This window comes from Protomyctophum bolini (genome assembly GCF_963924005.1).
Source record: "Protomyctophum bolini genome assembly, chromosome: 11".
In the NCBI taxonomy this organism is placed as follows: Eukaryota; Metazoa; Chordata; class Actinopteri; order Myctophiformes; family Myctophidae; genus Protomyctophum; species Protomyctophum bolini.
In genome coordinates, this window is record NC_137872.1 from 1,985,718 (window position 1) to 2,005,858 (window position 20,141).

The 20,141-nt window shown below is 41.8% G+C and overlaps 2 protein-coding genes across 2 annotated transcripts in view; both read right to left on the reverse strand.

The window, feature by feature from the left end:
- Positions 1-3,787: 3,787 nt before the first annotated feature.
- Positions 3,788-10,241, reverse strand: LOC308324404 (uncharacterized protein; the record flags this gene model as incomplete). The annotated part of the gene is made up of 9 exons (XM_080776450.1): positions 3,788-4,709; positions 4,931-5,200; positions 5,642-5,693; positions 6,412-6,512; positions 6,617-6,791; positions 7,697-7,753; positions 8,195-8,328; positions 9,541-9,627; positions 9,920-10,241. The coding sequence occupies 9 exons, from the start codon at positions 10,239-10,241 to the stop codon at positions 3,979-3,981; spliced, it is 1,929 nt and encodes a 642-aa protein (XP_080632576.1). The 3' UTR covers positions 3,788-3,978.
- A 4,873-nt stretch (positions 10,242-15,114) lies between these two features.
- The window catches only part of LOC308324729 (caspase recruitment domain-containing protein 10), a 28,660-nt gene continuing 23,633 nt past the window's right edge, over positions 15,115-20,141 (reverse strand). Inside the window, exons 18-24 of the mRNA XM_080776969.1 lie at positions 19,664-19,904; positions 18,753-18,822; positions 18,341-18,443; positions 17,306-17,464; positions 16,539-16,651; positions 16,175-16,290; positions 15,115-15,642 (exon numbers count right to left, since the gene is read on the reverse strand). Coding sequence (XP_080633095.1) covers positions 15,435-15,642; positions 16,175-16,290; positions 16,539-16,651; positions 17,306-17,464; positions 18,341-18,443; positions 18,753-18,822; positions 19,664-19,904 — 1,010 coding nt within the window. The 3' untranslated portion in view covers positions 15,115-15,434. The remainder of the gene's footprint in view (positions 15,643-16,174; positions 16,291-16,538; positions 16,652-17,305; positions 17,465-18,340; positions 18,444-18,752; positions 18,823-19,663; positions 19,905-20,141) is intronic.

The window sequence follows — 20,141 nt, forward strand, 5'->3', positions numbered from 1 at the left end:
AGAAGTTAGCCTCGTTTCTCATCATTTTGGACCGTGGGCTATAGCCCATATCGTACGGCATACTATGGCACGCCGTTTTTCATCATTTTTGAGGATTTGAAAAAAATGAAAAATGAAAAAAACGGTGGGTTATAGCCCATGTTTTTTGAAATTTTGAAAAAAAAAGTTAGCCTCGTTTCTCATCATTTTGGACCGTGGGCTATAGCCCATATCGTACGGCATACTATGGCACGCCGTTTTTCATCATTTTTGAGGATTTGAAAAAAATGAAAAATGAAAAAAACGGTGGGTTATAGCCCATGTTTTTTAAATTTTGAAAAAAAAAGTTAGCCTCGTTTCTCATCATTTTGGACCGTGGGCTATAGCCCATATCGTACGGCATACTATGGCACGCCGTTTTTCATCATTTTTGAGGATTTGAAAAAAATGAAAAATGAAAAAAACGGTGGGTTATAGCCCATGTTTTTTGAAATTTTGAAAAAAAAAGTTAGCCTCGTTTCTCATCATTTTCGACCGTGGGCTATAGCCCATATCGTACGGCATACTATGGCACGCCGTTTTTCATCATTTTTGAGGATTTGAAAAAAATGAAAAATGAAAAAAACGGTGGGTTATAGCCCATGTTTTTTGAAATTTTGAAAAAAAAGTTAGCCTCGTTTCTCATAATTTTGGACCGTGGGCTATAGCCCATATCGTACGGCATACTATGGCACGCCGTTTTTCATCATTTTTGAGGATTTGAAAAAAATGAAAAATGAAAAAAACGGTGGGTTATAGCCCATGTTTTTTGAAATTTTGAAAAAAAAAGTTAGCCTCGTTTCTCATCATTTTGGACCGTGGGCTATAGCCCATATCGTACGGCATACTATGGCACGCCGTTTTTCATCATTTTTGAGGTTTTGAAAAAAAAGAAAAATAAAAAAAACGGTGGGTTATAGCCCATGTTTTTTGAAATTTTGAAAAAAAAAAAGTTAGCCTCGTTTCTCATCATTTTGGACCGTGGGCTATAGCCCATATCGTACGGCATACTATGGCACGCCGTTTTTCATCATTTTTGAGGATTTGAAAAAAATGAAAAATGAAAAAAACGGTGGGTTATAGCCCATGTTTTTTGAAATTTTGAAAAAAAAGAAGTTAGCCTCGTTTCTCATCATTTTGGACCGTGGGCTATAGCCCATATCGTACGGCATACTATGGCACGCCGTTTTTCATCATTTTTGAGGATTTGAAAAAAATGAAAAATAAAAAAAACGGTGGGTTATAGCCCATGTTTTTTGAAATTTTGAAAAAAAAAGTTAGCCTCGTTTCTCATCATTTTGGACCGTGGGCTATAGCCCATATCGTACGGCATACTATGGCACGCCGTTTTTCATCATTTTTGAGGATTTGAAAAAAATGAAAAATGAAAAAAACGGTGGGTTATAGCCCATGTTTTTTGAAATTTTGAAAAAAAAGAAGTTAGCCTCGTTTCTCATCATTTTGGACCGTGGGCTATAGCCCATATCGTACGGCATACTATGGCACGCCGTTTTTCATCATTTTTGAGGATTTGAAAAAAATGAAAAATGAAAAAAACGGTGGGTTATAGCCCATGTTTTTTGAAATTTTGAAAAAAAAAGTTAGCCTCGTTTCTCATCATTTTGGACCGTGGGCTATAGCCCATATCGTACGGCATACTATGGCACGCCGTTTTTCATCATTTTTGAGGATTTGAAAAAAATGAAAAATGAAAAAAACGGTGGGTTATAGCCCATGTTTTTTTAAATTTTGAAAAAAAAAGTTAGCCTCGTTTCTCATCATTTTGGACCGTGGGCTATAGCCCATATCGTACGGCATACTATGGCACGCCGTTTTTCATCATTTTTGAGGATTTGAAAAAAATGAAAAATGAAAAAAACGGTGGGTTATAGCCCATGTTTTTTGAAATTTTGAAAAAAAAAGTTAGCCTCGTTTCTCATCATTTTGGACCGTGGGCTATAGCCCATATCGTACGGCATACTATGGCACGCCGTTTTTCATCATTTTTGAGGATTTGAAAAAAATGAAAAATGAAAAAAACGGTGGGTTATAGCCCATGTTTTTTTAAATTTTGAAAAAAAAAGTTAGCCTCGTTTCTCATCATTTTGGACCGTGGGCTATAGCCCATATCGTACGGCATACTATGGCACGCCGTTTTTCATCATTTTTGAGGATTTGAAAAAAATGAAAAATGAAAAAAACGGTGGGTTATAGCCCATGTTTTTTGAAATTTTGAAAAAAAAAGTTAGCCTCGTTTCTCATCATTTTCGACCGTGGGCTATAGCCCATATCGTACGGCATACTATGGCACGCCGTTTTTCATCATTTTTGAGGATTTGAAAAAAATGAAAAATGAAAAAAACGGTGGGTTATAGCCCATGTTTTTTGAAATTTTGAAAAAAAAGTTAGCCTCGTTTCTCATCATTTTGGACCGTGGGCTATAGCCCATATCGTACGGCATACTATGGCACGCCGTTTTTCATCATTTTTGAGGATTTGAAAAAAATGAAAAATGAAAAAAACGGTGGGTTATAGCCCATGTTTTTTGAAATTTTGAAAAAAAAAGTTAGCCTCGTTTCTCATCATTTTGGACCGTGGGCTATAGCCCATATCGTACGGCATACTATGGCACGCCGTTTTTCATCATTTTTGAGGATTTGAAAAAAAAGAAAAATAAAAAAAACGGTGGGTTATAGCCCATGTTTTTTGAAATTTTGAAAAAAAAAAAGTTAGCCTCGTTTCTCATCATTTTGGACCGTGGGCTATAGCCCATATCGTACGGCATACTATGGCACGCGGTTTTTCATCATTTTTGAGGATTTGAAAAAAATGAAAAATGAAAAAAACGGTGGGTTATAGCCCATGTTTTTTGAAATTTTGAAAAAAAAAGTTAGCCTCGTTTCTCATCATTTTCGACCGTGGGCTATAGCCCATATCGTACGGCATACTATGGCACGCCGTTTTTCATCATTTTTGAGGATTTGAAAAAAATGAAAAAATGAAAAAAACGGTGGGTTATAGCCCATGTTTTTTGAAATTTTGAAAAAAAAAGTTAGCCTCGTTTCTCATCATTTTCGACCGTGGGCTATAGCCCATATCGTACGGCATACTATGGCACGCCGTTTTTCATCATTTTTGAGGATTTGAAAAAAATGAAAAATGAAAAAAACGGTGGGTTATAGCCCATGTTTTTTGAAATTTTGAAAAAAAAAGTTAGCCTCGTTTCTCATCATTTTGGACCGTGGGCTATAGCCCATATCGTACGGCATACTATGGCACGCGGTTTTTCATCATTTTTGAGGATTTGAAAAAAATGAAAAATGAAAAAAACGGTGGGTTATAGCCCATGTTTTTTGAAATTTTGAAAAAAAAAGTTAGCCTCGTTTCTCATCATTTTGAACCGTGGGCTATAGCCCATATCGTACGGCATACTATGGCACGCCGTTTTTCATCATTTTTGAGGATTTGAAAAAAATGAAAAAATGAAAAAAACGGTGGGTTATAGCCCATGTTTTTTGAAATTTTGAAAAAAAAAGTTAGCCTCGTTTCTCATCATTTTGAACCGTGGGCTATAGCCCATATCGTACGGCATACTATGGCACGCCGTTTTTCATCATTTTTGAGGATTTGAAAAAAATGAAAAAATGAAAAAAACGGTGGGTTATAGCCCATGTTTTTTGAAATTTGAAATGAGACAGAGTCCTGATCAGTCAGTGTCTTCAGCAGCTCTATGACATCATCCTGTCTGGAGACGAGTCGCTCCAGTGGATTTAGGTTTAGGTTTATTTATTTAGCACGTGGTACAAAAATAGACAAATAACATATCAAAGAACAAAAATACAACAATGCAAGGAAGGGAAGAAGCCAGCTGGCTTATTTGGAATCCTTACCTGTAGGAAGGGGTCATTGGTTTACTTTAAACGGATTAAAAGCTCATAAAGAACAGTATACAAAAGTCTATCAGTCAGTCAGTGTCTTCAGCAGCTCTAAGACTACGTCCTGTTTGGAGCAGAGTCTCTCCAGTGCGTCGCACATTCTGTGCTGCGAGTCACAGATCTCTCGCAGAGTGGTCAACATAAGCATGTCCCTCCTGTCACGTTTCTTCTCCTGAGCCTTATCTTGGCCACAGCGCTGTCGCTTCCGGACGAGACTCGATGGCCTCTTTCTTCTGAAGCCACGATAAGCCTTTGTTTTGGTGTTCCGAGCGTTCGGGACCGAGGAAGGCAGGCAGTGATTCTGTGACAGTGGAGTACTTGTGGCTGGCTCCGATTGGATGGATTGTTGCTGAACTGTTTTATCATTGGTCTTTCCGGTAGCGATAGGAGTGTTGTTTTCAGAACCTGATGTGTGACAAAGCTCACCGTCACTTTCTCTCTCTATCTGCTCTTCTTTAATATTCCCTTCTCCCACCTGTTCCTCACAGAGCTGTGTTTTAATTGGTCCATCTTCTCCCACCTGTTCCTCACAGAGCTGTGTTTTTATTGGTCCATCTTCTCCCACCTGTTCCTCACAGAGCTGTGTTTTTATTGGTCCATCTTCTCCCACCTGCTCCTCACAGAGCTGTGTTTTTATTGGTCCATCTTCTCCCACCTGTTCCTCACAGAGCTGTGTTTTTATTGGTCCATCTTCTCCCACCTGTTCCTCACAGAGCTGTGTTTTTATTGGTCCATCTTTCTCCTGATACTCTGTGTCTGTGGGTGACAAATTTCAATGCAATGGTATTAAAATGTTATATTAACGGCATAAGTCAGTTCGCCCTCAAATGTTTTGATTTAACATAACCTCTAAAACATTGGAATGCATTACAGCGTATCTCACTCTTTTCAACAAACACCAAGACATAAATTATTAGCAAAGTTATAGTGACACAATTCTACCTTGTGTAACATTCACCTATAAATACGACACATACCTGCGGTCACGATGCTATGTGACACGTCGACAGCGTGACCGTCGCGCTCGTTAGAGTCGTTGCTAATTGAGAAGACGGGGAAGGGCCCGTCTGTGCCACTGACGTGGGGCTCGCCATCGGCCTGTGAGCTCATCTGAAGGGTTATGGGCAGGGCTCTTCTACAGGTTTCACTGGCAGAACTTCCTTTCGCCATTTCTGTCTCCTCTCTGGGCTCCTCCTCCTCATCATCATCATCATCATCGATGTCTTCTAGCGGCATACACCAATTATCTGTTCACAAACAGGGCTGGATTATTACTTCAAAATGACCCAGTATATACAGGAAGTAATCTAATGATTGGCACTTTGTGGCCGATTGAATGTAAAAGGTGACAGACAGACAGACAGACAGACAAGACAAGACAGGACAAGACAGGACAGGACAGGACAGGACAGGACAGGACAGGACAGGACAGGACAGGACAGGACAGGACAGGACAGGACAGGACAGACAGACAGACAGACAGACAGACAGACAGACAGACAGACAGACAGACAGACAGACAGACAGACAGACAGACAGACAGACAGACAGACAGACAGACAGACAGACAGACAGACAGACAGACAGACAGACAGACAGACACAGACAGACAGACAGACAGACACAGACAGACAGACATCTATAATGAGATACTGAGATTATATGAGATGTAACAATTTTGTACAAACCTGCTGATTTCAGATCTTTTCTACTGTTGGATGAAAGGATACTTATTTTGGTCTAAAACAAAACAAAACAAAAAATAATTAATTTAATTTATACATGCTGTAATTATAACGCAGTCATGATTTCATAGGCATTGTTATCGTCAGGATTTTGTACCATTTATCAATCATCAATTATGGTTTAAATATATTGTTTTAGTTTTTGACTATTTGTTATGATTTCAAAGTCAAAGTCATACGATTTGTCACACACACACACACACGTGACACACCCTGGGCCCAGGAAACGAAGCAAGATGGAGCCACAGCTCTGTGTTGATGGCTGATTCTGTATCTTACTGAAGGGCAAGAGGACATTATGAGAAGAGGTCCAGTGGTCTACTCAATCTAGTTCTACACTATATTGCATCAATTATTTCATTCCGGTTATTCACGGAATGAAATTCAAAGCTTTGAGAAGTAATTTTTTTTAATTCAGGTTAATGAATTCTACTCTTTATTATCCATTTAACATGTCATGTCCTTTATTGTCACATAATTAAAATACAGCTAGTGATAGACCTCCTCTCAAGTCTCCGCAAACATTTTCTTCTGCGGCGCATGTGCATCAAAGTGTGTGCATTTGCGCGTTCTGTTGTGCGTTTTCTTTCTTTTTTTCTTACAGACTCAATAATTTGTTGAAAGAATTGTCTGTACTTTACGTTTTGTGAGATATTACGGAGGTGCATAATAAGGCAATCCAGTCACAAGGGGAAGAGGAAACAGCATCTTACCGCAGACAATCTCACCAGGGGGATTTTTAAACTGGTGCCCTGCTGCTTGGAGACAGCCTTTATATCTCCATACCCTTTGAGGACGAGCCACTTCTTCTCTCCTGGAAGAAAAGGAGGAAAAAAAAGTAATTCCCTAATCACTTTGGCCTGTCTGTTTATTCAATAAGTAGTTGATAAGAATTCATCATCAGCTCATCATTTTCACCTTCCTCTTTCATTTCAGAACTGTCGTCTGTTGGGCTTAGTTCACCCTCCGAGTCTTCATCCTCCCCTGACACCTCATCACGTTCTTTTCCCTTCCTCAAAACACGCAGATGATACCCGTGCAGCCGTACAGGTACCGTGTGGCCTCCAATACCCATCTTCCTGCAATTATTCACCTGACTCGGGGTAAGAAAGAAAGTCATTTAAAAATCAGACATTATAGGACGACATTTTCAACCTATCTTCATATAATTGGTCCTTATAAGATGGTACTAGAGATGCTCAGATCGATCAGCCACCGATCGGCCGATATTATTCCTTCTAAATTACTCGATCAGTCATTGGCAAATTTTTTTACCCCATCTGGAGAAACCAATCTTTTATACCATTTTAAGTGGTATAAAAGTCAATCAGATGTATAGAATAATATGGTTTTGCATCTTTGTGACAGGCCTAAACATTCTCTCCTTCCTCCCCACACACACACACACACACACACACACACACACACACAGTAACAGTTTGACGTGGGTTTTGACATATAATAAATAATATGTTAGAAACCTGCCTAAGTTAAAGGAGAATTCCATGCTAGAATGCTTTCTTATCTTTCTTTGTAGTCGTTACGTCCCCACTAAAGAGATCCAGCTGTTTTTTTGTGCAAAAACTCCTTATTGGCTATTTTCCCTACCATAAGCCCTCAATGAATTGCATTGCATTGAATGGGAATTGAATGGGGCTATGGGGTGTTATGCTAATTCGCTTATTTCCATCGAAATAAGTAGTAAAGTGTGCCGCATGGGATATTATTTACATTATGAAGAGAGGATATATACAAAGAAATTATCATTTTGAGCGATGGAAATAAGCGTATTAGCACAACACCCCATAGCCCCGTTCAATTCCCATTCAATTCAATGCAATTCATTGAGGGCTTATGGTAGGGGAAACAGCCAATAAGGAGTTTTTGCACAAAATAACACCTGGACCTCTTTGATGGGGACGTAAAAACTACAAAGAAAGGTAAGAAAGCCTTTTAGTATGGAATTCTCCTTTAATGCCCATATACCGGTAAGATCACCTTTTTATCCTCTGTGTTTCTCTTCTTATTAAACCCAGGGGTCGTCAGAAGGCCCTGCTGTGATGAGGGATAGTAAAAGGGTAAAGTCAGAGTATGGAGAGACAGTTTGGTTCCTCAACATTGTAGCAATAAATACAGTAGCAAATAAATAATACATATACAATAACAATACCACATTGTGAGGTGCAGGATACATTTATCTATGTGTAAGTGACGTGTACCGTCTCTATACTAAATCACGGTAAAAAAGGTTTTTTGATTAAAATGATATACTATACTTCTATACCAGCGGAGGGAGAATCAAAATAGTTACCTCTTGCTGCCACTAGGGGCCATCAACATAGTGTGAAAACTCCAGTGCAGCTTTCATAATAAACATTAAAAGCAATACTGATGAATACTGTGTACACACTACAACTACATTGTATCAGTGTATAGCATAATATTTTGTGCTATGCCTATATATATATATATATATATATACAGTTGAGTTCTTACTTTAAACAACGACTCCAAGGGTTGGTCCTCATAATAGATAGATTGCTTCCATTTCTTATAGTAACCTTTTCCTCCAAAGTTCTCAAAGGCAGGGGGTGAAAACCAGCCCCCCTCACACTCGATACACATCTCACCTAAAAAGGGCACACAGGGACATGCAGAGCTGAAATCCCCGTAAGAGGGCACTTTGTCTAAACAGTGCATCAAATAGATGCACTGTTTAGATCGTATATGTCACCCCTCTGTCTACAGCCCATCTATGGTCCTCGACTCCTCGTACAGAGTCAAAAGCACGCAACGCCTCAGAGTGGCATGCAACGTGTTCCTACACACTAAACCCAAGCGTTTAGGTTATAAACTGTTTTAACCCATTCTGACCTGAGATCAGATTCATACGAGGTTTCCACTGGGACACACACACTGGTCTGATTAACCCATTCTGACCTGAGATCAGATTCTAAAAATGTCACAGTCGTTCTTCGATTTTTCAAAAATAGCAGACCTACAAGCTCGTAGCGCGCCACTCGGTGGCGCGCTATGAGCTTGTAGATCTGCTATTTTTCAAAAGCTAAAGCATAGCATGATGCCAACACCAAAATGGGTTCCCGTTCAGAATGGGTTAAACACATCATTTGTAACACTTTTTAAACGTGTCACAGTGTTTAGATTATAAACAGAAGAACATGTTTAATCGCCTGTAACACTTTCTAAACACATAAACGTGTTTAGTTTTTACAATCAAAGTCAGTCATATAGGTGTTTAGAATTTGAACACTATAGGTGTAGGAGCCATGAATTGGATTCTGGTAATATTTTGGTCAATGAAATGAATGGGCTGTCACTGGTGTTAGTGTGATTGATTGATTGATGGGCATAGGGGCGGACCTGGTTCACTCAAGAAGGTGGCCTGTTCACCTGGCTGACACACAGTGAGAGAGAGAGGGGGTGTGTGGGACGCCGTACTTTTTGTTGACCGCTTTATTTTGCTTTATTTACGTTGATCGCTGTGATTACTTGGATTTATGTTTGAGCACTTTTTGAGTCATTCATATTACTTTAATAAACCCTTAAACGCATTGTTTTGGATCCAGCGAATTCCTTTCTTTTATGTGGAGCAGAGCGCGTCTGACAACCTGGCCCATCCCATCGCCTCTCATGTAGTCGCTTTACACTAGGTGTTCTCGTGAGGTGTTTGAGTGAACTCGTGTTCTACTGTATTGTATGAATATATTAATAAACACTTAAAGCATTTAATTATTACACACATGGTGTTTAGGTTTAAACGCGACACATGTTCCAGGGATTTACAGGTGGCAAAAGTATTCAATGCCAACTTTGGCACTTACCCCTGGCAAGCTGTTCTACGTCCAGGGTCCCCTCTTTGCCCCCGCAGGTGACAGGAAGCACGTCCAACTCAACAGAGCTCGCTCTCTCTAGAACAACACCATCCAATAAATCATGTTATGTGTTGCCAGACCAAGATTGTCCACAGAGCGCATTCTTGGGAATTAAATAATCAGGACAATAATGAAGTGTGTGTGTGTGTGTGTGTGTGTGTGTGTGTGTGTGTGTGTGTGTGTGTGTGTGTGTGTGCGTGTGTGTGTGTGTGTGTGTGTGTGTGAAACCGGAGAGGGCCCCCAATCCGGCTACTAAATTAACAGTGTGTATGTACGTACGCAAGATAAAAATATGTATATATACAAAGTCTTAAGGCTTGACTCTCACTCTTGTCTGGTGTTCTCTGGGTGTTCCGGGGCCGGGAGGATGAACCTGGTCCGAACCAGGAGACGTCACCCTCCTCCTCCTCCTCCTCCTCCTCCTCTTCATCACGCTCATGGCCCTCTTCCTCCTCTTCTAAATGATACCTCAGTCTCTTTCCTCTCCGCAGACAGCTCTTCCTACTATCCTCTAGAAGCCTCAGTCGCTTACTGCTCCTTCGGTTCGGTCCCCTCTCCTCCTCCTCCTTACTGCTCCTTCGGTTCGGTCCCCTCTCCTCCTCCTCCTCCTCCTGCTTCACCTCCTTGGACTCATCTCTGGTGCTCCCCATCTCCACTTCAGATTATGATCCAGTCTGAATTTCAAATGAACAAATATAAATAAGCCTACTAAACATGACTAGAATGTATTGTGTAATGTTTCATCAATGATCTTGATTGATTGATTGATGGATTGATAGATATTATGTATTAACAGTTATCAGAATTACAGTAGGCTACATAGCTTACGGTCGGTATGTGTGGTTGCAGGTAGGTTGCAGGCAGCATAGAGTAGGGTTGCAGTGGTTACTGGTTAACTTCCTCAAATTATATCTGGATGCATTTGTGAACCCGGAAACATAATGGTTGACAGTTGAACGCTACTGGCAGTAGCAGATGTCATGGTCATGCGGTCATACCCCCCCCCCTCCGTTTCGTAAGACATTAGCATATAAATGCCGCTATCATTGGGGCTAGTAATATTTATATTTCTAATTTTCTACGCCTATGTAGCACTACTATCCAAAATAAATCTGCCTGACATTGAGTAAAACTTATTGTAGTAGGCCTATATATATATTTTTTTAACAAAAAAAAACGTATAATTGTAACAATTCGGAGCACATGCTTACCTTACCTTGTAGCAGAACCATTAAATTGGCATTTTGAAACACGCTTTTTAGCTTCTTTACGCAGAAAGGAAACTGAAAGTAAAAGTTTAACTTCAAGCTGCCAGCTGCCCAGAATTCTCCCCCCTTTTCTTTATTTTGTTGTTATCTAACGGGCACAGAGCATAGAGTTATTATACACTCTAAGGCACAGAGTAGCCTACTTGCCACAGGCAATGTTTCTGAACAAACTGATTCCGGCAGAAGTGTGAATTGTGAAATCAGCCCTCTCGTCTCAACAATCAGCGGATACAACACACACAGCATGCGCGCATACATGGTAACATGGCGCATACACACACGCACACACGGCACGCGCGCACACACAGCCACCGCTACTGCTGTTACCGTAATTACACTACTAAATGCGCAACGATATTCGGGCGTCGGATGACATTACTGGCGGTTCGTGAGTGTAGGATAGCGTTACTCTGGCCCAAAATGTTAGATTCTCGTAGAGGTTTTTTTCGAGATTACTGTAGAAGAGGCGTAGAGGGGATGATCATGACATTCAGCACAGATCATGACATGAGTTAGCCCCGCAAGCAGAACCCGAATGTAGTAAAGTTTCTGACACTTTTAAGACTTTACTGCATTGGGTCCTGCTTCAAGTGGGGCTGTCGCCAGTTACGCACAAACAAATACTATGTAAACACTCCATGAGACGGACTTCTGCGCGCTTTTACCATGGTTATTCATGTATTGACTTACGAATGTGCGAACTATAAGTACCTTACATACCATACCGACACATCTCCTGTGTCGCGGAAGCCGTTAAGTATTTTTAATCCATGATTGATTAAAAATGTCGCTTCTTCCTACCTTGTTTATTGACACCTCATTGTACCGCCTATCTGGCTAGCTAGTGGTGCTACAGCTATGACGGAGCAGATCAAAGGCAGGGACGTTGCCCGCAAAGCCAACCGCACATCGGGAGGCGGTACAATAAACGGTAAATAAACAAGAAGAAATCAAAGCGACATTTTTAATCAAACATGGATTAAAAATACTTAACGGCTTCCGCGACACAGGAGATTTTATCAGAGGTATGTAAGGTACTTATAGTTCGCACATCCGTAATCAAACACAATACAAAGCGCGGTAATAGCGAGCAGATCGAAGAAAGGTTGAGTTTTTTATATCCGCGTTCCAACAATTGCATTGGAAAATCTTAGCTTGACCAGGGACCCTACGGGTCAGCCCGGTTCGGTTCGGATTGGGCTGACCCAGGGGGTTCCGAGAGGGGCTAGACATGAGTCAGGTTCAAACGCTCAAAATCGGATTCAAAATAAACTGTAAAGTTACAATACCCGACCCGAAGAATGCACAAATTATTTGTATTCCATCGGTCTGGTGTCTGTGTTCTTACTACATTCTGCAGTGTTCTTTTAACGCAAATTTAGAATGGCATCCTGGCAGGATGCCATTCAGGTTTGTATTAAAAGTGTTTTCATAGCTCAGCTAAGATGATCGAGTGACACAACACAACAGTAGAGAAACGAAGGACATAAAATAGAATTATCGGGTGTAACGGGGATAAGACATTCAAGTACACTGACAAGAAATGACCACTAGATGGAGCACACTACTGATGAAAGGGTTGAAAACCATCACGCATCTATTCTACAGACACTTAAAATAGCCGATCTACAAGCTCACAAGTCACAACAACAACGCATACTTTAATTACAAAAACGTTCCAGTTTAACATTAATGTAATGAATGCTTAAAAAATAAAATAAAGAATGTATAGGCTTATATTGATCCTGTCCGTCAACAACTCATGAATATTTTTTTAATGATTAATAGACCACCTGTATCATCATCTTACACAGGTTTCCAGTGTTCTGTTGGGAGTTAATTTCTAACTGTATTCAATTCATAGATTATTCCATTGTCGGCTAATTTACTTTACCTAGTGTAGTCCAGCCTGGGAACGGGCAGTGAGTCCGACATGCTACCCAGGTATCCCCCCCCTTTCCCCTCACTGTATATGTTTCTTTTCCCTTTTTGCTTCCTTTATGATGAATTCCTGTTCTGTTCTTTAACTACATAGAAGTGTCTATTTGTACGTCTCTAAATGTTTTGATGAATTGAACATGGTGTGGACCCTGTTGTAAACAAGTGTAATGCTTAATTGGGTCGTCCCACTCACAGTTAACAGTCTTTGTATTGAGTTTGTGCTTGAAATGTATACTGTAATTCTGCAAACTGTTAATACATATTTCAATCAATCAAAAAAGGTGGAAATGGTTGAGAAATCTACTAGTCTGGCCGATAATCGCTGTTATCGTTGACCCTGGTTAAAAACTGCTCACAATCGCAGAGATTTGAATTCATCGTGAAATTGTCCTCGACTCCTCGGTCATACACTAGGATCAATTTGCTTTGGTTGAGCTGCGAATTCATTGCCACTGTATAGTGTGCATTTGGAACGCTCTGATTTCACTACACAAATTGATTCACCGAAATAGATCTACCGCTGGGGGTTCAAGTGGTTGATAAACGTGTACATTTATGTTGTATCGTTTGTCATGATGTCGTTTTTCGCGTAGTTTCTTTTCTCTCCACAATAATCATGTACTTTTCCTTGTAGACGGCGATGTCAGCGGCATGTGGACCCTGTTGTAAACAAGTGTAATGCTTAATTGGGGTCGTCCCACTCACAGTTAACAGTCTCTGTATTGAGTTTGTGCTTGAAATGTATACTGTAATTCTACAAACTGTTAATAAATATTTCAATCAATCAATCAAACAGCACAGACCTCCCGCGGCGACCGCCTCGTCCCAGTGGCTCCTGTAACTTAAGTCCCTCAGCTTGTCGACCACAAATTAATTTATCTATTTATTATTATTATTATTATTATTATTATTACTATATAGGCCAAATCTAAGCCCTGCTTAGATTTATTTTTTATCAGAATCTATGGCCTTCACCTTTTCGGTACCACTAGTGGAAATTAATGTACTGTACTGTACGTCTGTAATGTACTCCTTTTATTGACCGAAATAAAATCTATCTATCCGTCTTGTTTTCATTGATCTGTCCAATAAGGTTCCCATGCAGCTGAACAACAAAACATTGATAAAACTAATTTAAGGCACGAACATGCCTGTTCCGTTACGACCCCCTGTCTAGGGTAAGGGGAAATAATAATAATAATAATAATAAGAGGGCCCCTCACCTCACACGGGTGTGATTTATTTTTAGAACATGCATCTGTAGGAGCCAGAGTGCGCTTATTTACAGTGGTTGTCACTTGGTTGGTGATGGGTGTGGGCACCGCATTGGCGTTCCGTTATTGGTGGGAGCGTCTCTGTGGGCGTGGCCCTTGGTAGTCGACAAATATGGATGTCTGAACCAGCTCACTCCTAAGGCTGTTTGAACTTGGAGGCAGGGTGAGCTGGGAGGATGCACTTTGTTGACCGCACAATATACTTTGTTATAGTTTAATTCATTCACGTTTTGTTTGCTCACTGTTTTGATTGTTACTTATTAGATTCTTTGCACATATTTATTGCATATATATATATATTTATTTATTGTATTGTAATATTTTGTGCACTGAGCTATATAAACGTATTAAACTTTGAGCTTGTTTGGATATGAATTATTTTATCATTGTTTTGTCGCGCGTCATTACAGTTTGTTTCAGCTCCCCTAGGTTTAGCCTGCCGGCATGAGTAATTTATTGGTAAATTATTTATCAGCCACCACAGCATCTCCATTCTCCATTATGCAGACCGCGGCCATCTCACCATATGAGTTAATGGCAAGGTGCTATACTGTACCTACTGTAGGTGCAACTTCCAATGGCAGCCCATTCATCCAAACAGAAAAGTCCTATCCGATTGTATTAAACAAGGTCAAACTCACCAACATTGCAGCTGTACCGTACGGAAAGCTTGAATTATTCTCTTTCTATCCTCAAAGTGTTTCATAAAAGTCCACTGTATACATATATATATGTTATGAGCTATACTTTGTGTCCTTGCAGGTGATTCTTTTTCTAAAGGGCTATTCATATAGTCTGGATTTTCGGTGGTGAGGTGACCACCGCTCCGGTGGTGAGGTGACCACCGCTCCGGTGGTGAGCTGACCACCACCGCTCCGGTGGTGAGGTGACCACCGCTCCGGTGGTGGTGAGGTGACCACCTGAAATAACGTTGAGCCGTGTGGTGAGTAAAAACAGAGAGAAGGGCTGGGGCTGGAGCGGTGGCGGTGGTTTGCTCTTCACCGCGGCTCAGTGACGTCATGTTGTAGTTCGGTGGTCACCTCACCACCGAAAATCCAGACTATGTATGAGCCTTAAGTGTTTTGTATTGTATTGTATTGTATCTGTATGCTGCAGGGCGGGTCCTTGGGGTCCAAGACAAATCTCTCCCTCGGGAGACAAAATAAAGAAACCTTGAACCTTGAAGTGCTGGAGTTTGGAAGTGCTCGTTAGATATCACTCAACTGTCCTGTGTTCCACCCGTTTTGAATGAGCACAGAACGCAGGAGGCAGCAGGACATTGCTTTACTGAAAACGAGTGTTTCCAAACTCTGATGGAAACCACGGCCACGTACGGTCTGCAAATGTTCTATTGGTTGTTCTACTGGAGCCTGTCCAGTTCGACCCAGGCCACTGCCCTCTGCTGGCTGTGTATTGCAGTGCGTATGGCCTGGAGCAGCTCCTCGGTGCAGCTCCAGCCGCTGGGCTCCAGGGTGTGATGGAGCAGGGGGAGAGTCTCCAGCTGGAGCTCCTCCACCTGACACACGTCCTCCATCACAGCCTCCTCCCAGCAGCGCGGAAACAGCTTCCTGGAAAAGAGGAGAGAAGTGTTAAAGGTGTTGTTTTCCTCGACTAAAACCAAGACGAAAAATGTTTTTCACTGACGAAAAACTAAATGGAAAGTAAATGAAAACTATAAAGCTATGATGACTAAAACTAAGACTAAATATGTTGACAATTTCGTCAACAGATAAAAACTAGAGTTGCATGCTGAAAATAGCAGATCTACAATCTGCTATTGGAGGCAGGGTGGGGTTCAGTCTCTTGCCCAAGGACACTTGGACATGTGGACAGGAGGAGGAGCCGGGATTCGAACCGCCGACCCAGGGATCATTGGACGACCTGCTCTACCTCCTGAGCCACAGCCGCCTGTATATATTTGTCTGACCCCAATGGAAACAAGCCATAGTTTCTTGGGTTCAGCCCTCTTATAGCATTCCATTTGTATTAAACTGTACTCTTCTGTGCTCTTCTTGCAAACCGTTAATGAAGTCGATCAAAAATCAAAAATCAAAAACACGTTTGTTTGAACACAGGAAGAACAAAATGGATCATCTCTACCTGAGTTTCTTGTGCTTTTTGCTCTTAGGTCGGATGTGGATGACGATGGGGTAAACTCCCTGTCTCAGGAGACCCTCCACGCTGGACAGCCCCAGTTCCAACAGACAGTGTCTGTCCTGAAACAGAGAGACACATTCAGAGACATGGGGGTAGAAATGGAGAAGAACATATAATAATAATAATAATAATAATAATAATAATAATAATAATAATAATAATAATAATAATAGATGAAGTGATGTACTACAAGCTTGTTGATTTGCTACAAGCTTGTAGGTCTGCTATTTTATTTTTTAAAATCGACTGACATAGAAACATTTTTAGAATCTGATCTCAGGTCAGAATGGGGTCAAGGGGTCAGTACCTGACTGATGACATCCTGTATCGTCTGAAGCCGCACCCCCAAAGCCTGCTCTGGAGTGGACGAGTGTAAGCGGAAGACCCTCTTATCATGTTGTTCTGAGACCTGGATGGGCTCTGCAAAACACACACACACGGTGCAAAGAACACGTTAGTTGACAATTTACAATTTAGGCATTTAGCACTTATTCCAGAGCGACTTACATTAAGCAAGAACAAAAAAGCATGGGAATACATCACATAAAAAGCATTTATCATGAAACATGCGTAAGCTAAGAAAGTTAAGTAACAGTGGAATATCTATATAATGAAACTATACATATATACTATACTATGCGATACATATGTGATATGTACTATGACGTGCTATGACTACGTACATACAATACAATTATAGTGCTGTCTACATAACATGCTATAAGTCTGTATCAAATGCTATCTAAGTCTACAGAAATGCTATCTAAGGGGGGTAGGGTAAGTGCTATGGGCCATGATGGAGTCTGAAAAGGTGGGGTTTTCAGACTACGGCGGAAGATTGGGAGTGATGCTGCAGTTCTGACTGCGATGGGAAGTGCATTCCACAGTTTTGGAGCCAGAAGGGAGAAGAGTTTGGGACGTGCGGAGCGTTGTTGTCCCGGCATTTTTAGTGAGGGTACTTCCAGCTTCCCTGCGTTGGCTGATCTGAGTGTGCGGGAGGGTTGACTGTACACGTGCACTCTGTACAAGTGCACGTGTAGGCTCCTGTGTGCGTGCGTATGTGCGTGCGTGCACCTGGTGGGCATGTGTTGAAGTCCAGCCCGGACTCGGCAGGCTGCAGCAGTCTCTCGATGAGCCCACGGGAAAGCAACGAGGGAGAAAAGATGACCGGCCTCTTGGACCGGACCTGGACCGGCTGGACCAGACTGTAAGGGATCAGGTGCTCCTCGTGACCTGGAAACACACACAGATGATTGGACCAGACTGTAAGGGATCAGGTGCTCCTCGTGAACTGGAAACACACACAGATGATGACACGTGTGTGTGTGTGTGACTGTGTGTGTGTGTGTGTGCGTGTGTGTGTGTGTGTGTGTGTGTGTGTCTGTGTGTGTGTGTGTGTGTGTGTGTGTGTGTGTGTGTGTGTGTGTGTGTGTGTGTGTGTGTGTATATATATATGTATCACTTAATGCGGCATGCAGGTTAATATCCGAACATTGATATATTATTGATTTCAGCCAATTACTAGTAAAATGTTGTCTTTTTTTATGTCCAATGTATTTGTATTTAGTTCACTATAACTAAATGCATTTGAAATTAAATAAGACCCACAGCCACAAACACAGGCACATTTCAAACACAAAATATCTTTATCTGTATTCACATGAATAGTTATCACATGGTTCAATGTTTATCTAGTTTTATGTTTAATCATGACAATATTCTGGGCAGAGCTTACGGTGGCTAAGTGTGTACAAGACTTGGGCAGAGCTTACGGTGGGTAAGTGTGTACAAGACTTACGGTGGCTAAGTGTGTACAAGACTTGGGCAGAGCTTACGGTGGGTAAGTGTGTACAAGACTTGGGCAGAGCTTACGGTGGGTAAGTGTGTACAAGACTTGGGCAGAGCTTACGGTGGGTAAGTGTGTACAAGACTTGGGCAGAGCTTACGGTGGGTAAGTGTGTACAAGACTTGGGCAGAGCTTACGGTGGGTAAGTGTGTACAAGACTTGGGCAGAGCTTACGGTGGGTAAGTGTGTACAAGACTTACGGTGGCTAAGTGTGTACAAGACTTGGGCAGAGCTTACGGTGGGTAAGTGTGTACAAGACTTACGGTGGCTAAGTGTGTACAAGACTTGCGGCGAGGAACCAATCCCTTGACAGCTGGGAGCCACAGCTTTGACCAATCGTATGCGCCCGGGCATTTTCTTTGACAGCTACATGTAGGAATGGAGAAACATGAACGGTTAGCAGTCTTTTATAAGCTGTGATTATATGATGACCACAGTTATTATAACCAGTAAGATGCCCTGAGGTCAGTGTCGTGATCTTCACATAATGGAGACGGCCATATATGGAGCCTGTCACGAGGCGTGACGGACGGACTGACGGCCATATCATTATGGTGGCGTGACGGAGTCACTGACGGACTGACACGTTTTGCAGGTTTTCATAGTAAGTATAGTTAATGACAATTATCATTCACATATAAAGCTAATATGAGATATAGTTGGCATTAGACTTACCACCTTCCTTTTAAAGGTTTTCTGCTCCAAGGACATGGTTCTTAATCTCACTAGCAACAACTGCTGGGCTCTAAAACAGATGAGGAATAATCCAAATTAATTATTGTACTCTCACAATCCACACACCATTACCGTATATTGCAATGTATTGGCTTTTAATTCAGGGGGGAATGTGACTATGGTCATTGTAGTCAAAAGCGTGAAAATGCGGCACAAATCTTTGAATATATATTCTTTCAGAGCAAACTTTTATTTTTATTTTTACTTCAGCCCTAAATGGGATAAACAAGACTAATAACAGAATGGCCGACCTGTTCAAGGTCAAGGTTAACTTTATTGTCCACAAGGGAAATTTGTCTTGGGCTTTAATTCACCCCAGCTAGCCTACAGCCACACATAAAACATCAATGACAACAAGAAATACATTACAGAGTGAGACGCAACATTACACCATGGCACACATGATGTGGATAATCTATCCTCTAAAATCTGACGTACTTCCACTTTAGTTGTCTTACCCCAGATATGATCAATCTTTAGCTATGGAGAGTAAGTTACTGCTATGTGTGCACTTTTTTCTTCCACTTCTACATCCAGCAATGTCCATGTACCCGTTTGTGTACGTACGTCAATGAGCACGAGTGGTGTGCGCATGCGTGAAATTGCAACGAGAGAAGTATGTGACATTGCTGCCACCTGCTGGACGCAAATCAACTTCTGACTGCCACGGTCTGTGAGGCTGCGCACGCAGCACAGAAACAGATGTTGTTGCTACATAAATAGCGTCAATGCTAGCGAGCTAAAATATAGCCATCCTTGCTCTAGAAAGAGAGAGAGAGAGAGAGAGAGAGAGGGGAGTTGCACCACTTGGTTCACACAGGTGTGATTTTTGGGTCCCGTCTGTACTGCACCTGTTGTAGTTGGGCATGGCCCCCGCCTGCAGGGGCTTGGCGGTGCGCGGCTCCACCAGGGAACAGCGCCACTGGTACCGCCCGTTGTAGCGCGTGTCTGTCACGTGCACGATGTCATCGCAGCGCGCCCCGAAGCAGGGCGGGTCGCCGTGGGGGTCCATGTCCAGGTTGACGCGCACGTAGAACGAGTCGGCGCCCAGGAAGGAGGACGAGGAGAGCTGGGAGCACAACTTGGAGTAGGCTGTGTGAGGACGAGAACAGGTTAGCTTAGCATCGATCCACCCTGAAACCTGACCACCCTGAAACCTGTCCACCCTGAAACCTGTCCACCCTGAAACCTGACCACCCTGAAGGCTCATACATAGTCTGGATTTTGGGTGGTGGGGTGACCACCGAACTACAACATGACGTCACTGAGGTGACCACCGAACTACAACATGACGTCACTGAGGTGACCACCGAACTACAACATGACTTC